Genomic DNA, 18,708 nt, shown 5'->3' on the forward strand with positions numbered 1-18,708 from the left:
CGTATTTCCAGGCTTCTGTGATCAATATTTCAAGTTTCTTAATCTACCCTTTCAGGCGTGAGAATTTCCGAGTGCTGGAAGAGCAGCTGTGTTATCCTAACAAAAGAAACACGTGGCAGTCGAAATCGTGCCTCACGTGTTTCAATGTTTCTCTACAGTCATTTTACTAGTGGTTACGTGACAAAATTCTTTCTCAGACAGTTTAAATTTTTGATTTTTCTCTTCTCCTCGACAATCGTCATGACGATCATGATTGTCTAAAGACCCGAATGCGGAGTTTTCCAAATATTTTTTTACTGTTTAGGAGCATGCAATAAAAGCGAGTGACCTTCGAAGTGATAATCGGCGAATTTGCATTTCCCCACAATATTTCAGAAATATGTATTCGTTTGAAATGCAAATGTTCGAGGGCTAAGGCACTAGGCACAGAAGTGAACGATGCATTATAAAAACGGTGATAACGCATCACCATATACGCAATTAGGATGATGATTGCGTACGCATATTGCTATACGTATTACAATTCGTGCGGGCTAAAATCTACATTTGGTTAACCATCGTGCATATATGTCCACACGCAGACCTCTCGCGGTACATTAGAATTTCAAATGGATCCAAGTTTATTGAATTAGAATCACTTAGCATAGAGTGGTATTCGAACGGATCAAATCGGAATGGTGCGGGCGCACTTAGGTGAGCTGACATCGGGATCAGTTCTCTACACGTTGCAGATAGTGTTTTACACGTACGTCGATTGACTGTAGAAAATCCGAGAATCAAGGGCGAAGGAAGTTCATTATTGAAATCCCAGTATATGCGCTTTTTAGACGTTTATAGGAATTGACGGTTAACGCCTTAATACGTCCGGCAGTGCCTAAAACGCGTTAAAAGAAAAACTGTTTTTAGAAGAGGTAGCAATAGAAATTAATAAAAATAATTGTTACACGTCGTTTACTACACATTCAAACAAAAAAAAGTTACTCCGCGGTCTGCATCATTTCTTCTTGGAATGTTGAAAGATCTGCAATACGTAAAAAAATGAATGTAAAATTAAGTTATAGTTATAGTCTGTTGAGCAGAATTTTTGAAATTCGAAAAATTTAGCAATTCACGGCAGTTTAAAAAAAGTGTGCATTTTGTGTCATAAATGTCACACTTTAATTATGTTTATAAAAATTTTTAATCACAATATAAAAAATCCGACTCGACAGACTACAGAGAAAACAATTTCGAATACTTACAAAAAAACGTATAAAAAAATATTAAAATTGTATGAGTTAGACCTTCTCGTTGGGCAGTAACGTTTTCGATAATAACGTTCGATCTACAGGAAATTTTTACAATCGACTTTCACAGAAAAATATATCTAAAACCATAAAAAATAATAATCTATAAAAAAAGACGATTTTTTGAAAATTCTGTAGTTATGTAAGGCCTTAAAGAGGCCAGAAGATGTCGTCAGACCAACTTCTTTTCGGAGTATTCCAATGTCTGTAACTTGAGAATCTTTTGCCCTCAGCCAACAGGTCTATAATTGGAGGACTTGATGACCCATCAAAATTGCTCGGTGTATCCTCAAAACGCTCTCACGTCTCTGGATCTATCGAATAGATCGGCAAGAACCCGCAATTTGCCAATTTCTCAATTTCTGTTCTAATGCTCAAGTTCGTATGGAAGACAGTTGTTCAAATAATTATTCCTGTTAAATCGAACTTTGAATTTCCGCGGTATGTCCTCAAGGGGAAAAAACCATTGCTGCGAACGGGCCCTCCCAATCCATGCAGCTGCAATCGGAAGTATTTCTCTAGAACAAATCGGCTCGAGGATATCGAAGGTGCTGGGGATTGTTGTTCTAGCTTATACATAAACAAAGAGAGGGAGATGAATAGGGAGATATGCCAAACGTGTAATCCCATCTTGATTCGCTTCGATGTTCCATATCGAGGTTGATACTGTCCCTTGCACTGTGTACCGCGATTTCTCATGTTCTGCATACGGCTCCGATTTCAATGATTGTATCAAAGCTCGTCGATCACGTCGATTTACGTTTAATCGAATCGCTCACTCCGTGATCCGGTTCCGATGTAAATAAACAGCCTTGAACTTGACAGAGAGTTGCATTGATTTCAAAACTGTGGAGTAACAAAAAGTATATATTTCAAATGGACATGTCGGTAGTTTTTGAGCTGAAAAACTCGATTCGAGCATCGAGAGATCAAAGGCCGTTTATCCCACAAATACGACTCCGAGCAATCCTTCCACTTTAGCGTTGATAACAGACTCTCACAGATGTATATCTTACTCGATTGACCTACTGCTGCTACAACGTCGAGTATAAACGACAGTGTAGATTGAAAATCCTTGATTTATTACTCGTGATTAGGTCACGAGCGATAAATTCATTAAATATCACGATGTACCGAAGTGTAAACATAATTTAATTAGCCAATATACTACTTGGGGCTGCTTAAGAGAGGTTCTGGAATTTATATCGCAAACCTGGCCACCGTCACCGTTAGCCGCAGTATTAATATTGTGCTATACATATGCTTGCTTGAATATAGACATACGTTTATGCTCGTAGAGACATATACATATAGAAGTGTTCACTGTAGCACATAAATGGAGGCTGAAAACCCTCGACAAGTGATCGTGGAACTTCCGGAATCTCTCGACTATGTAAGCACGAAACATCGCAAATTAAACTACCTAGTGATCCTCCCCCTTCTCTGGGGGAAGCTCTCGTGTCATCTTACTGGCTGCTTCTTCGTAGCTTTCGTTACTTCCACAATTCTCTCCTCTCTTCTTCTCTCTTGAGCGCTTCCGTGTTATTTCCAACGTTAAGACATATTTCGCACGTATTAGTGCTGCGAAGGGTAAATTCATATTTGTATGTGTGTACGGAGGTGATATTTACGGTACAGAGTACCGCGTGCATAAATGGTAATATGGGAAACGACGTGGCAAGTGTTATTAGTGTTTCTCTCATGTTGATGACTCTTTAGTTTATGTTTATGTATTCCTGAATACGCACACAGGGGTCCCGAACAAAAGTCAGATTTGAAATTTACACTGCTGATCTTTCCGGCAGTTGTTGATGTCGGGGAGAATCCACCGGTGCACGGAAATAATTTTCTCAAGTTATTTCATTCGCCACTCAAAATTCAGAACATTATTTGAAGGTTTTTCTTCCTCCTGTAAGTCTCGGAAAGAAGCTCCAGCAAAAAAGTTTTGACCAGCTGCACAATTAAAGAATACCGGATAGAGTCAGTGGAAGATCCGAGGCTAGCAAACCTTCAAGAGGGAAAAACAACGACAAAAGCTTAATGAAGAAGGGACACGAGGCGGAGTTATCAAAAATGTTGATTACTTTTCTTAATCATAAAATTATGAAGCTTTATGTTCTCGATGTCGCGTATCCGCGTTGTCTTCCAGTCAAAAAAATTGCCTGACAAAGTTCTTTTTCTCCGAGACCAAAGAGGTCAGAGACCGTAAGAAAACCTTAATACACAAGCGGCAAAGGTAAGATTGTGTTTTTTTCTCGTCTTCCCTTACCTCTTTTAACCCCGGTTAAATTTTTGTCATCGTCTTATAGCAAGAATACGCGCGAATCGGAATGGGAGAATGAGGGCGTGGAATGTAGGTTACACGAAGATCGAGAGTCGGCAAAAGGTAAAAGGTATACGTGTACGTGGAAGACCGCGCGCGCGATCGTAGTGACGGAAGGGGTCAGGGGAGGAGGATAGAAGAAGAGGAAAAGCCGGAGGAGCGACCAAGAACAGAGCGAGAGTTGAGTATCGAACGAAAAAAAAAAGACAAAAAAAGAGGAAAATGAAAAAGGTGCATCGCTAAGCCAGACAAGGTTGCAATGATGTAAAATTGCGAAAAAAAGTAAGAAAACAGAGTGGAGAGAAAGGCGGAGAGAGATGAGGTGTATCGGTGCTCTCAATGAGGGATGATGAGGCGCGAAAGGGTGAATGCTGAAGGGCAGAAGAAAACCGCGAAAGAGGGAGAAAATAAAAGCGGCGATGAGAGGAAGGCGCGCCGGAAGCATCCGAGCTTGTGAATATTGCTGATGGTGCCATCTTGAAGTACTCTTCGCAGGGTACTATATACAGAGTTTCTCCCTCTCTAACTTCATAGAGCTTTCCAACCCCCCTTGTCCCAACAACTACTCTATTGCCAACGTATATTACGCTATACCTATCTATACGTAATCCTGCTTTTGCTCCTCTTTCTCGTCGTCCTCGACTTCCGGTGAATGCGATAGTGATCATACGCGACCCCTAAACTCTCACCAGTTATGCTCCAGTGCTTATCCGCGTGTTCGAGGTAACTTATGACAAGCCGTAGACCTAGAGTGAAGATGACATCGTTTCGTCTCGTATTTCGAACTTGTCTCGTGTCTCCATTTCAATCTGTTGAAATAAATCGGTGGTATGTTTCTTGTTTATGGTAATGTATTTTCTCGATCTGGTATCTTTCGCGAGCTTCCGTTAAGGCAGTGACGGCAGTGGAGTATGCTGTTGGGTTCCATTACTTGGAGGACTTGGTCGAAAACCACACCTTTTTTAGGGAAGTAGGTAAATCAATGCGTTGGCACAAATTCAATGATATACCAGAGCATAAGCCTTGTTTGAAAAGTTCAGCATCAACTAGTGCTTTCCGTCAGATTATTATAGTGGATGAATTCGAATCTCGTTTTTGTAAAGAAGTCGAATGTTCAAACGACTCATAAGTTCTAATGCAACGATGCTCCTCACAGTAAACTAGCATCGGTCGAAAACATGAATCCGCCAATCAGGAAAGTTAGCTCGAGCGAAGTGAAGTGCAACAAGATTAGGTCAAGTAAGATCCGAAGAAATTGGTTCACCGGTTTGTATTTGTAGAGTTATAACGACACGATTACCAGCGAGCACTGCTCTACAGGTCTAATCAGATAATGCATCGTCATGGAATTCTAGTTTCGGAGTTCGGCTTTTTCTGCACTTGATTCATTGGAAGAATTATCAATTTTGTAGCAAAGTATGCTAATGAGAATTCATTCAAAGAAAAATGATCGATCATGACTTCGGAGTCGAAAAAGAGCCCAAAGTTATTGTACTCATCGCTGTTCTGATTCACGTTTACCGGTGTGGAATATTCGCGTTATCGATTTTAAAATGCATAATTATCGGTACATTAGTATCTCATAGCACAGTAATATTCGTGAAAACTGAAAAAATAATATCGTCAACGACCATGCAGTACTGTCCATATAAAAATTGTAAACAAAACGCACTTGGCAACGTTGCTATTGTAATATCCTGTATTGGTGTTTGATGTAAAGCTAGGTTATGACCGCTGGCAGCACCATGTGTTAGTTGTGACGTTGCCACATTTTTAAGGAAGTTGAGGCTGTACAGTCATTTTTTTTACCCAAAAGTGATGACCTGTACCTTTCAAAAGTTAGGCCAGTTTACAGTTTGGCAATGTTGCATACACTTTAAAGAAAAGTTGGGGAAAAAAAGACGAAAAACTGGTGAAAGCTCAGTTGAAAACACGAACAGTGACGATCCTAGCATCAAAAAACTGCACGGAAAACAGATTATTATTAATATAATCTCAGCAAATCTCCTAATAAATCTGAAAAAAATTGACATTATTCGGCAAGCCTTGCTCATGTTGCCCAAAAAATTTCATATTTTTAGCATCATTTTTAACGGAGATATCACTGAATGTGTCTTGACTTCCATAAGATTACATGTTATTTGGCCCAAATTGTTATTGATTTTTCTCAGCAACGACGCTCCTAAACTGTCTGAAAAATTAACTGATTTTTTTTTACACTTCACTTTATAAGATGCAATCGGTTTAAAAGCGGTGACATCATTTTCATTCTAATGCCTCAACTTCCTTAAGTACTACTTCGACGTTCTCACAATTGTCAACTGGAAATCAAAATTTTTTTGTAAGATTATTTTGTTAAAAACCTCGTGAGGTACGATTTTTCTATTTTTTATCAAATTCTTAATGTCCCATTTATCCTCCAATAATATCGGTCCCTCAAAACGCTAGACTTTGCAATTTAATTACAAAATAACTGGATGGTCAATCTAGCCCAAGTTTTGTTAATCGTCACGTAAAATGTTCATCTACATCGTATTAAAATTTCAGGTCATAATCTTGGATTCGATCTGGTGATTGATCATCCTTAAAAACATCGAGTTTGAATAAATACGCTGGCAATCAAACGGCTATCATGTCGGTCTCCTTCTTTTTTCATTGGGAATGTTCATCATTAAAAAAAAGTTGAAAGATTGTTAGTGACAACCGAACTTGAATCTCATTCCATATTTCAATGTTCGCGAATACGATCGGCTCCTCGATCACTGTCGTCACTGACATGACCGGAAAAAAAACGAAATCAGGGATAAAGGGAGTAGAAATGAGAAAGGGGAAAAACGTATTTTATGAGGAAAATAAATGAAGAACGTGAAAAAAGGTTAAGTGCTGCTAACCACTGTCTGATCGGTTCTAAGCTGCAGAATACTTTGTCCCATGCATGATCCTAGAGCTTCGGCAGCGGCTTTATTCGCGAGCCCGCTCACTCAGATTTCTTTCATGTTTATTTGTCCTTCAAGAGCCAACCCCGTTTTTTTCCTTGTTGTGAAACGTCACAAGAAAATCGCATCATCTCAAAGAATCGACTCATGAGGACCATTGTTACGGATACGAATATAAAAAATCCTTTTTTCCGCGTATGGAAAACTTGTTGCTCGACAGACTATCAACTGCATTTGACATATTGTTTTGGACGATTGAATTTAAACATTTCAGCAAGGACAGATGAAAATAGAATATCCTGGGAATGAAGCGTTCGTGCTTCGCCAACTGGTGCTCCCGCTCGCTCCTTTCACCCGACTGATCCAATTCGTAATCGTTATAATCAGAGAACCTCTGTAACCACCGTCCGAACATGAATCTCATTCATACTTGACATGTTGAAAAAAAGGCATAAGAATGCCTCTGATGAGGCTTCGATTTTCGTTATGACACTAGCGGTGATTGTGTCAGTTAATTTATATTATGATTGCTGATTGAGGTTGAATGTTGCAGTTCTTCCGATACTCGGTAGCTTTACGATTATTGGTGGGTCTGCTATTACATGAATCCATTGATGTTCGATAAATATAGCAGTATGAGCGCAGTCATCTGCAGCCTATTTACAGAATACACATTCCAATTTTGCATGGGCTCTTATGCATTCGAAAAATCTGTCTGTGCACATTTTACATTGATATAGGAAAATTACACAGTAAAAGCTGAGAAGTCGTACCACCCACGTTTATGTTCACGCGTGCAAATCACTGTGGCAAATGTTTGATGCAAATGTTTCGAAACGAGCCCGGTTGGGCTTGATCCATAATAGGTACTAATGAATGACGATGACAGGTGAAAATTACATCACTCAATCCCCTCATTGATCGAAAGGCACGCGAGAGGATTTGCAGCTATAATTTGCGTCAATCTGTGAAACTTCCAAATTTTAGACCAAGCAGATAAAAATCGCTTTTTTCTCAATTTTTAATTCAGAATGATTAACATTCGCATTCCACTGGAAAGCCTTACGATGTGAATTTCACTTCTTAAGGTAGTTTGGTCGTTCTATGACTAATCAAGTTGGCAACTATTTCATGTAGATTAAATTGAAGTTTAAATTATTAATAAAATTAATAATACAATTAATAAATACTTACATTGAGAATATTTTTATCACAAGAATGTAATGATATGCTTTAAAAATATCATAAAAGACAAAATTTATACTTCAACTTGACTCGTCAATGATTGAGTCCGACACTTTAAATACACATAACCGTACTTTATCGAACGGCCGAACTACTTTAACCCATTTTGTTTTCACTGATCGTCTTCACGTTTCATTTGTTTCTTGAAATCAACAATTATCGAAAAGTTTCAATGCAATATTGCATCATTTAACGCTCATTGAAAGCTGAAAGAAAAATATTCATTGATGAAAAATCGGGAAATCATCGAAGCAAGAGCAGGCAAACAATACGGGAACAAATTTTATTTTCTTATCGAAAGAATTTTTTGTAAAACTATACACGAATGAACTTCTTTCCAAAAGTCACCTTTGAAGCGCAATTAAACATACGTCACAAATATTAACTCGTTCATATTCGATGAATATTTTCACAAAGTGGCATCCATATGTCTAGCGATATACGTGCATCCATCCTCGCATATTTATCTTTACAGTTCTTTTGTCGAGAACATCAGGATTTGGTTTTGCCCAGGGGGCATCTAAAAGCCAAAGGTTCTATTCTAAATAACGACATCATTTTGCGTTTGGCATGTGCGGATATATCACCATAATATCGACTCTGGATGTATCGATTTTCCCATACCCGATGGCATCTTCATCGCATTTATCTCGGGTGCTTTTTCACGTGTGTGAAAATGAAGAGAATTCACGTGCTCGCAAAGTGGGTAAGTGTTAAGGAGTGAATGTGTGGTTTTGCCTGGTGTCGACGTGTGTCCATTCACGCGTATGTACGTGCAGTGTTGCCTCATTTGAGAGACGAGACTCTAAACATCCCGTTTTTTTCCTTATTGCAAGTGGAACTTGCCTCCGGAGCTTCCTTTTCCTATTCTTAAACCCTCGCCGCGCGAGAACTTCTCTCTTTTTCTTTCCTTTTAACACTATCATTGAAACGTATCGCGCGAACGGTCTCGCGAAGACGTGACAGTAACAAATGCGGCCACGAGAGTAACGTACGGTCTGGCTATTTGGGTTGAGAGCGTACTCAATTTTTTCCAAACATATCCTCGCCTTAGAAGGTGGCATCTCGTAACAGATCTTTCTGGAGGATAAATTGATGGACTTGTTCCGATACTTCAATTCGCGGTGATGCGATATTTTGAAAGACGACAGTCTTCGAAAAGAATGGAAATATGAAAAAGGAGCTTATTCTATGTCACTCAGTATCTCTGCGTTGTGTATCCGGATCCGTCAATATGGAAACGACAGTTTCAGCGGAGGATGAAGTTGTCCCGATGAAAGGTGAGTGCGATTCTCAACATTGAAAGAAATATTCTTACTCGCCGTGCGTATTTCACTTGTTCCATGACAGTATTTGTATCTTAAATACATTCGCCCATGATACTTTGATATTGTTTGAGATGTAGAAGCGAGTCAGATTCACTCCCATCATTGTTTGACAGCAGTTCCGGTTTCTCGAGGATACAGCCTCGGAGACACCCGGTAAATGGCCTTTTTCCATGTATTTTACGCATTAACCTTTTTTTCGTAAGACTCTACCCTGTCGCATGAAAAGTTGAAGTGAATTTGAGCAAGCGGCAAACAACTGTGACGGTGAATGGGGCAACCTGAACGTCGAAACCGCGCATAGCTGCATGGGATCTTCAGCTTCCATGTGTGGGGTTGTAACGCGAAAAAAGTCGGTGGTGACAAGACAGTTCTACGCCGCACATGCGGACGGGAGGAGATGAAGGCTGGAGTCGGGGAAACACTTATATCGATCATTTCGAATCGGCTTTTGAAGACGTTCCGATCCACGTGCTTTCCAGAAATATCGCAGCTCTCGCAGCTGCAATTATGCGTTGTGTTAAGAAAACCAGATCCATCAGTAGAAACGTGTATTTATAGAATGTGGACAAATTAGTGACCTTAATCGAAGGGCTGATGGATCGCTGACGTGGGAGAACTGTGTCTCGGACGAGGAAAGTTACTGGATGTTTATAACAGTGATAGCTGATGAAATTGAGGGGGAACTGCGCTGTGACGAGTCGCGTACTGGCGCTCCTGCCTCCGCTGTGTTTCCATGTCTTTGGGAAATCGTGGCTTTTTCCGTGGAGATGGCACGGATGTGTTACTAGAATCTCGTGGGGATAGTGGCGTGGCTTCAGAGGGGGTGGAAAGAGAGCTACTGCCGCGGCTCCTCCGGCTTCTCTTCGTCAGCTGTCCGACTGGATGCTGAGCGTCAGTACGCGTCGTGGCCTCGCCACGTGATTCTCGCGACTCGATGTTTTCACGGGATACCCCTATGGTACATCATAAACTGTTTTATGTTCCGTCTACGTGCGAAGTTACGATTCGTACACACCGCTCTTTCCGTACGACAATATTTTAACGATTCAACGGTATGAGGAATGACAAATAAATGCGTGTTTTATTATTTTATTAAATCAACTCATAATGCATATAACGGAAAGAGTTTCAGACTACAAATCCGGTGAGACTAGCGATGGAATGAACAAGAATTCTGGTTCCTTGTATACTTTTGAAAAAATTCACCGAAGTGGAATTTGATGGCGATTCGAAAATTCGCGATTAATCTTTGTGACGATAACCGCTTACCGCAGATACTTCGACGGTGCGAAAAAGTTGATCGTACTATTGAGGATGTTGACATTTCCGGTTTTTGTGACTTTTGCGGTCTCATCCATACGTACTCGTAATAATGCATTTCCCTCTCGTGATTGGCTATCGCAGTGAAAAAAATTGCACGTAAGCAAACTACACGAATTTTCGTGATCATTGTTTTCGACATCATTATGATTACGATCGTCACAGACAACTGCTCCCGTGTCCCCGTTGTCTGCACGGTAAGCCGGACTTTAAATCGAAACATCGAAAATGTTTTTATCAACCATTTAAATCGAGAGGTGCACTGAAAAAACAACGATAATACTCACTTCGAGATGAGAATATTTTAGAGTCGATATGAACAAAATATTTGAATATTTTGGATTGAAAAAAGTAGGCAAAAAATGAACGTTCATTCAACTATTTTCTCTTACGATTACTGAGCAATCTCGATTGATGTTACAAATTTTTTTTTTTTTTTTTTTTTTTTTTTTCAGTGCACCTGATCCTCCAACGCACCGTAAAATTCAATTTTATTCTATATTTAGTGACGACAATAAAAGTAAATAGTATTTTAAATAAAGAAAATTTCCTTCGAGTTGACTTGATTGAAAATTCCGTTGACGAAGATCCTGAACGAATGCCTCGCTGTACCACTTTTACATCTTTTGTAACAAGAATGACTTCGTTTACTTCACTATTGAATTGGGCGCCGGTGTCAAACCTTCGCTTTTCCACCAACAAATCGAATTCCGTTCTTCGCTCTCATCACGGGTGTGAAAATGCTTCTAGTTTCTCTAAAAAAGAAGTGGTAATGGAACTATCGCGAGGGCTCGAATGAACGGTACAAGGAAAGTATTGTACGTCACCCTGTGTGGAGCTAGCTCTCTATATATTTTGTAACTCATTGTTAAAGTCATCGATTTGGTAGCTGGAAGTTTCATACATCAGTGAGAATAAAAAAATTCTTATTTTTGACATTTCCTGTTTCTATCAGATGAATTCGAGTTTTCATTTTATGGTGATATTTATGGTCAGATGATAGTTTCGGATCCATAAAATCAACGGAAGATTGTGCAACCATGTCGTGTTTTTTTTTTTTAGCCATTTTAAGAAATCATCTGAAAGAGTGAAAATCTCGAATTCCTATTAGTATCTATTCATACCAAAATTGATTCTTATAAAAACTTCAGACTTATTCAGAAGATTTTTCAACCGTTTCAAGTGACGTAACAGTTTTGAATATTTCAGTATTTTATTTCCGTTCATTTTTATGAAGCTCCCGGAAACCTTGATTTTGGGAACTAATAAAAAATGAATGACTCGTTACACGATGTTCTACGTCGAGCCGAGTCTTCAGCTCTCGTCGCTCTCGCTAACTTCGTTCAGAGCATCAAGTGGAAAAAACTGCCCGATACCGCATTCCCTCATTTTTCTACACCTTCATTCATGACTTTTTTAACTAATAAAATTACAGAGTTTAGCGATAAAGAAAAAATGCTGCCGGAGAAGCAGCTGCATTTTTTGTCTCGTCAATGCCTTCGGCATTGACCCAAATAACAGCCAAGTCCCACTATAACTATAGCTGGTTTTTTTCCATTATTTGCGATCGATTCATTCGGATAATACTAAAAGAAAAATTATTTTTTCGGCAGCAGGATGAACGTTGGGAGTGGTTTGGATGGAGTTGGTGAATTCTTTCCCCCTTTAATTCAGGTCTCACTTTTTTTCGTGGAATATTGAAAAGACTTCCTGGAGATAATGACTCATTGGGAGGGTTTCACGGTAGTTATTACTGTCTTTAATATCCAGTAATATTTAGTATTTACTCTCTTTTGAAAAAAATCATTACATGAGAATACACAATCACGAGGTCTCTGACAAAGAACAATTTTGGTTAAAATGGCTCAAATTGATCAAGAAAAATCTTGGAATATTCAAATCCTGAAGCTCATCGTCAGAGGAAATGATACATCTGCTTGAAAATATGTTGTTACGAATGAATAAAGACAAAAAACTACGCGGATTTCGTCCCCTCGACGAAAAAATGATGTTTTGGGTTCTCACGAAACGAGGTCAACCCCCATGCGAATTAACACGGATCAAGTATCATTTTTTCGATTGCAAAAAATCAGGTAAATAAACGATGTGATTTAACAGCGAAGCAACACTCGTCTACCCCTGATAACGTTCGTCGACCCAGCGATGCAATGCAGTCGGTCTTTTTATCACTTTTTCATCGGAAATAAAAATAATTCGAAATGTTTAGTTAAGCTTGAAGCAAAGAGGGCGAAGAAGCGAACAGGAGGGAAGAAAAAAAGTAGGAGAAGCGATGCGAGCGAAAAATGCGGTAGAAATAACCCCTTACCATCCCGCCCGGGTACCATTTTTCATTCAAACTCCCGAGAGGTCCCCCTCGGTTAGCTTGAACTATTGCACCATGATTTTTCTATCTTTTTAACGTTTTCATTGCGAAGAGCCAAAAGGATTTAACGTCTGCAAGTTACTCTTGTGGGAGCTGAGAGAAAATTCGTTTGTCCTTTTGTTCTGGCACACTGCTGATGGTCGAACCTTCCGATAAGGTCATCGCTGCAGTAAAACAGTTCAGAGGTGTAGATTACGCAAGGGTGTGTGTTCGCCACAAGTGCCTCGCAGAGTTCGAGCCAAAAGTATTAAGGACAGTTGGAGGGATCTTGGGTCCAGAGCATTGTTTGGTTACTTGATTTACCATCAACAAAGCTGAGGACCTTCTGCCCTCGGCTCTGTTAGCTGAGGCTAACTTCCGAGACACCCAGTAGGTACACACATGTATATCGTTGCTTAACGAGCCACTGAAGAACAACGAGATCTGCTGACATTCGGTAAAGCAAAAAGAGTGATTACTAGGTACTTGTGTCGCAGCAAAACTCCTTAGGAAACACTAATTCCATTTCCCAAGTTGGCTCTGTATCTCACGAATAAAAACTCGAAAACAAAATAGCTGAAATCTTTATTTGCCCATGCATTGTGGCTTCTCGAAAAACCCCTTTTCTTTGCTCAATGATGTCTTTATTAACATCCGGCAAACTCTCGGCGTATTTAGGTTACCGCATCAGTTAAACGACGGGGCAATAGGGGACGGAGCGGTAAAGCATGATGAGAGGCGGCGCGTGGTATGCAAGCCAGGGTCTCTAACATCGACCATCTCCGAAGAACTTTATCGAGAGGGTCCATCTATTCCCCTTTCATCCCCCCCCCCCTTATTTCGGTCCCCTTTTATTTTGATTCCTCTCTCTCCCTTGTTCCCTTCCCGCACCCCTGGAAACTATGGCATATTCTTTCTTCCTTTTGATCCTTTTGATGAGAGAAGAAAAGCACTTCTTTTTCTTTTCGTATAAATGGGGAAGTGAATTTTAAATAATTTCATTCTTAAAATGTGACCTTTTAGAAAAAGCGGCTCAAAATATATTTGGAAAGCGAGCAAACATGTGAGAATAAATTATTCTTTTGGTCATTCTGACAATCGATATGATATTCCAGTAATTTTTTAGTCCGAAACTGCCCCTATATCGATACTTTTGTGTGGTAACAAACATGGCGGCTGTCCCGTAATTTTTTTCGTCTTCTACTTATGAATAAATAGGAGATAAAATGTGTATATATATTTCGATCTTTATACATGTGAAGAGGAAAGAATATCTATATATATGGGCTATTCACTATGAAACTTGCGCCGCGGCTACTTAACTCCACTTTGCTTGAAAGGTAAGCTTGAAAAACTCGCTCTCGTGCGGCTACTCGTACGGCTTTAATATCATTCGTCCTTTGCATCAATCGTGAAATGAAATATCAGCAACCGTCTTCTTGTTTTTCTCTTATCGGTGTGCTTATCGTAACCATTATTTTTAATGCGTTGAAATAAAATTTTGTCATTTGTACGATTAAATTCTTTTGTCCTATGAGCATTCGGAATGCGAAAAATAAATGTTCTCCTCCGCAGTCCAACTTGCAATTGCATTCAATATTTCTCGATTGGTTTTCAATGGGGTTACAAGCTTTTTCGAAATCACTGATAATTCAATTTAAATTGTATACCTACACCGAGTCGTCGCTCATCGAGGTTTAATGACGAATTAATATAAACTTATATGCCTTGCTTTTCCCCATTTTCGAGTTCTTTCGCCCCCGTCCTACCTTTTTCTCTCGCCCTCTTTCGCGTTCCATCCATCCCTTTCGCTCGAGCAAACCAGGCTTTTCCCTCATCCAAAATGTGTGAATCATTGTGTACCCCGTGAATTTTATTCCATTTCACTGACAACATATTTGTCGAACCCCAACACTCGGCAGTTTTCAAACTCTTTGAACTCCGAATTTCATGTCCATGCGGTATATACAGACGTCAGCCGATTACCGTTTCTTTGTGTAACTTGGCCAATTTGCACAAGAATTTATAGGAAATTCAATGCATATAAATCATGTTACGTGAATGCTAATGATCTTTGCACACTTTGTAAATCTAAAACTACGAACTACTGTCATATTTTTGTTCCATTTTACTATTACAAGTCCATCAGTTATTTAATTTAGAAGCCGCACCGTTCCATCTCCGTACACATTCCGTTGTAGAATATTCGCATAAGGATATTTGACTTGCAAAAGTTGACGAAAATTATTTTCTTCCCCCCTCCACATCGATCGGTTTTTTTTCCCCAAGTGCAGAAACAAATTTTCTCATTATCATAAGATCGTCGCATACCGCAGAATCGGAAAAAGCCAGATATTTTTCGGGGGTAGGATAAAAAGTTAGCCGAGCGGATTACGTTGCACAGTGTCACGAGATATGGTCCGAGGAACGTGTGTCTCGATGCCTCAGCGCATACGTTTGTACGTAGTACGACTGACCCCTCGTAAGTGCCTCAGGAAACCCACTTTCGTAAACGGAAATGCCATTGGCTAAACCGATAAACATCAAAAAGCTTTTGCCCACGTTACGCGCTGTACTGTAAAATCTATCAGTCGCTTTTCTGTGAAGCTCTCCTCTGTGACGAATGGAAAAAAGATTCGAAATGGAATAAGTTAACGGATAGGTTTTTCAGTCCTCCCAAAATCGTCTGCACGCGAAGCTCCAATCTGCCTAGACGCAAACACGTTTATAGGAGCCCGAATAGAAAATGGATTTACTGACTTTCATGAGGATATGGCAAAAAAAAGGGGGAAATTTGTCTGTCAGTGGTGACTGACATTTTAAGATGTAGTTGAAAGTTCGTCGCGGTTGAACCACCTAGAAAAATATTGGAGATAAAAAATTTAGAAATTGCATTCCCTTTCGTTGAATTTAAAAAAAATACATTTACTTTGATTTTTATTATTGAAATTATACAACGAAGATAAATTATTCAATCACACTTCCCGCTGCATGCTGCAATTAATTTGACTATTATCTTCAGGGGCACTTTCACAAATACACTCTGATTGGATTTGACGATACAATTATTCTTAACAACTTCAAAATTTGAAAGTCACGATACAAACACTGTGGACATGGTAATTTAACATTTTTACAAATTCGAGACGATTGAGTTTAAGGAATATTAAAATACATAACGAAGATAGAAACGGAAAAATATAAACTCGAAGTCTCTGATGGAATTCTCGATACTGCGTGCGGCTGACGTTCAGCTTAGAATTCACTCGTTGCCTTGAATATCCGGTTGTATTCCGGACCTCTCGATGTCACCCTGATCTTCATCCATTTCCACGACCCCGGTTTCTTGCTCCTCATTCGTTATTCTTCCACAATCCTCAACCGGTTCTTCGGCTGCTGGGAGTTCCCGAGTTTCTCGTTGTCTCGGCTGACTGCGTCGCCGTCTCGAAGTTGAACGTCTCGAAGATTTTCGCTGGCTCTCAGTATCGCCATTTCCTTTCCTCGGGGGGCTTCTTCTTTCTGTTTGTAATGGAGATATTTATGGTGTATGCAGTTTAATTTTTCTTTGCTCACACTTTAGTTTTCTAGCCTAGCATGAAATGCTCGCGGGGTTTTTATGTTTTTTTTTTTTTTGTAATTTCATTAAAGTAACTATGGCAAATGAAATGTATGAACGTTCAATAGAAATTCAAGAGTAATTAGAGAAAACAAGAGAAAATTTTTTATAACGAATTTTCACAGGAGTTTTAAAGTAGATCATGCCCGTAGAATCGTATTTTACGGGTGTCTAAATTGGGTCGATTTTTCACTTCCTAATTAAAGGTATTATCACGCTAAATTAATGTCAGAGGCATTAATTCAAAATTGTAAATAAATTTTTTCAATTTATCTTTCGGCGAATAAAATTACAAGCCATTCATTAATCGAGGATCCATCACCTACTGAACCCGAAATTTGATGCGTCCCTGGCTAAAATATTTTTTGTTTTTGTAAAATTTTATGTAAAAAATCGCATTAGAGAGTCCAAACGGAAAACACAACGGGAAATGGATCAAGAAAAAAGTATTAATAAAAAGACAGAAGGCTGTGATAGCAATGGGTCAAGTCAAGAAAAAACAAAATGCCGAAATGAGCATTAACAATTTGGTTCAATCTTCAACGTAATATATCTTTATTACTAGTAAGACGATCGTCTCGAATTTTTTCTAGACCTTCATTGTTATTGTGAACTTCTTCATAAACTTCGTAAAAAGCTTTCATTCGTTATATGGAAAGGGGAACGATTTTTCACGCATAGTCTCTATACCCCCGTGTATTTTTCTTCATATTTAAGCACGCTTGTCTAATTAAGCAATAAGATGAACCCTTTAAAATTTGAAATGCGTGTCAGTCGCCCACCCATTTAAACTCTGTGTAAATTTCAAGACTTTCTTAAGAAAATCGTTTGTTGCATGAACTACCTTAAGGCTGAAAAAGGATACAAGAAAGTTGATTGCATTCATCAAATTTGTTGAATCCTTTTAGTGACTGTTCATTTCGTCTTCTTACCTTGCTGGCAGTATTTTGAAATTCGCGAATGGCACGAGGAATTAGGAAACTTTTTGAATTTGATTCGTAACTTTTTGTTTAAAATAGCCAAGCTTTGGACGATTCTGTTTTACCCTTTGCCAGATGTTTGGATCTCCGACTTCTGTGTCTCCCAACTGCACTGCTGTCACCAGACGCATTCGAATATCTGTCCTCATTGACGCTCTTGATTTTCGGGAGTCTTCTACTTTCTCGGATGTCCTCTTCTTCGTCCTCTTCTTCGTCATCGTCGTCTATGTAGAATTTAGCTTTTGACATCATCCTTCGTTTTCGCGCAGCCCAATCTTCTTCTCGATCGTTTCCGTTGATTGTTCTACGTCTCGTACGATTGTCCATTTTGCGACCTCGTTTTTCTATCGTCGCTGCACGACGCTTCGTTGCTTTCCTTACAACTCCAACTCGATTGCGCTTCCGTGGTTTTTGCGCTGGACGCTTCTTACGACTTGGTCTTAAAAATGATTAAAAATATAACGACAATCTTCATTGAATTTTAAAATCGTTCAATTCATTCTAATCACTGATCAAACGAAAGTTTTTTTCTCTTCTTCAATGAAATTTTCTTACTTTTGTCGACTCTGAATTTTGCGGGACAAATTGGTACCATCGATTTGCAGTTCGTCGCTCATATCGTCTCCCCTCGTTTCAGAATTTTTGTGCTCATCCGAATCCTCGTGCTGACGTCGATGTGGCACGTTACTCAATTCGAGCTGCATTTTGTATCGACCACTTCTGCAGCCGAGTAAGCCCGCGGTTACCGCATGCTTCAAAGCCCTTTGAACCTTTCAAATTGCGATCGATCTTAGACATTTTCAGTTTCAAGGTTACACATGGAGCAAGCAAAAATATTAAGAACCATTCATAGCATGAATTTCTCAGATCTCAACAAAACTAACGAACTCAACTGACGAAAGTTTCAAGCTGAAAAAAACAGGGCATTGAGAAAAACAATAAATGTATTCCCTCGTTAATGTAAAAACCGGATCAACGCGACTGGAAACTATCGTAAGAGAGGCAGAAAAAATACGTCACTTGAGAACTATCAGATCGAAAGAAACTTACTTGCATCGTAAGATTTCTGGAAGAAGATGCGGACTTTTGTTTGACGAATTTGAGAATATCACGGGTGACAGAGCCTTTGCCGTCGCCCAAGTAGGTTACAGCCTCGAGAACCCGAGCCATGAGTTTTGGATTTGATGGTTTCACCATCTTTTTCCCCCAAAAGTTTTACTTCTCCGCAGCAATGAGTAGCGACAAAGAGTACGGTTTTCACAGAATCTCACAAGCGGAGGTTATTCTGAAGCATTTTTCACAAAAGTTGATC

At 39.4% G+C, this 18,708-nt stretch overlaps 2 protein-coding genes across 6 annotated transcripts in view; one reads left to right on the top strand and one right to left on the bottom strand.

Annotated features, from left to right (window-relative positions):
• Window positions 1–8,402: 8,402 nt before the first annotated feature.
• Window positions 8,403–18,708, top strand: part of Grd (Glycine receptor) — a 41,466-nt gene continuing 31,160 nt past the window's right edge. For 2 of the 5 annotated variants that reach the window (XM_043410735.1, XM_043410738.1), the window contains exon 1: window positions 9,995–10,635. Coding sequence is in view for 1 of the 5 variants with exons in the window: in XM_043410734.1 (XP_043266669.1) it covers window positions 8,418–8,496; window positions 8,993–9,070 (157 nt within the window). In the remaining 4 variants the exon portion in view is untranslated. Of the gene's footprint in view, window positions 8,497–8,992; window positions 9,071–9,994; window positions 10,636–18,708 lie in introns of those variants that run through there. The other 3 variants (XM_043410734.1, XM_043410736.1, XM_043410737.1) reach the window with 3 other exon arrangements.
• On the bottom strand, window positions 15,819–18,593 carry LOC122405774 (remodeling and spacing factor 1-like). Its single transcript, XM_043410739.1, has 4 exons — window positions 18,447–18,593; window positions 17,952–18,166; window positions 17,462–17,835; window positions 15,819–16,319 (listed from the first exon to the last, which is right to left on the bottom strand). The coding sequence occupies exons 1-4, from the start codon at window positions 18,591–18,593 to the stop codon at window positions 16,063–16,065; spliced, it is 993 nt and encodes a 330-aa protein (XP_043266674.1). The 3' UTR covers window positions 15,819–16,062.

Source organism: Venturia canescens, chromosome 2 (genome assembly GCF_019457755.1).
Source record: "Venturia canescens isolate UGA chromosome 2, ASM1945775v1, whole genome shotgun sequence".
NCBI lineage: Eukaryota > Metazoa > Arthropoda > Insecta > Hymenoptera > Ichneumonidae > Venturia > Venturia canescens.

Coding starts and splice junctions, on each gene's coding strand:
- LOC122405774 (XM_043410739.1), bottom strand. CDS start 18,593: ATGGTGAAACCATCAAATCCAAAACTCATGGCTCGGGTTCTCGAGGCT. Junction 17,836..17,951: donor AAAATTCAGAGTCGACAAAA/GTAAGAAAATTT, acceptor ATCATTTTTAAG/ACCAAGTCGTAAGAAGCGTC. Junction 16,320..17,461: donor ATCCAAACATCTGGCAAAGG/GTAAAACAGAAT, acceptor CATTACAAACAG/AAAGAAGAAGCCCCCCGAGG.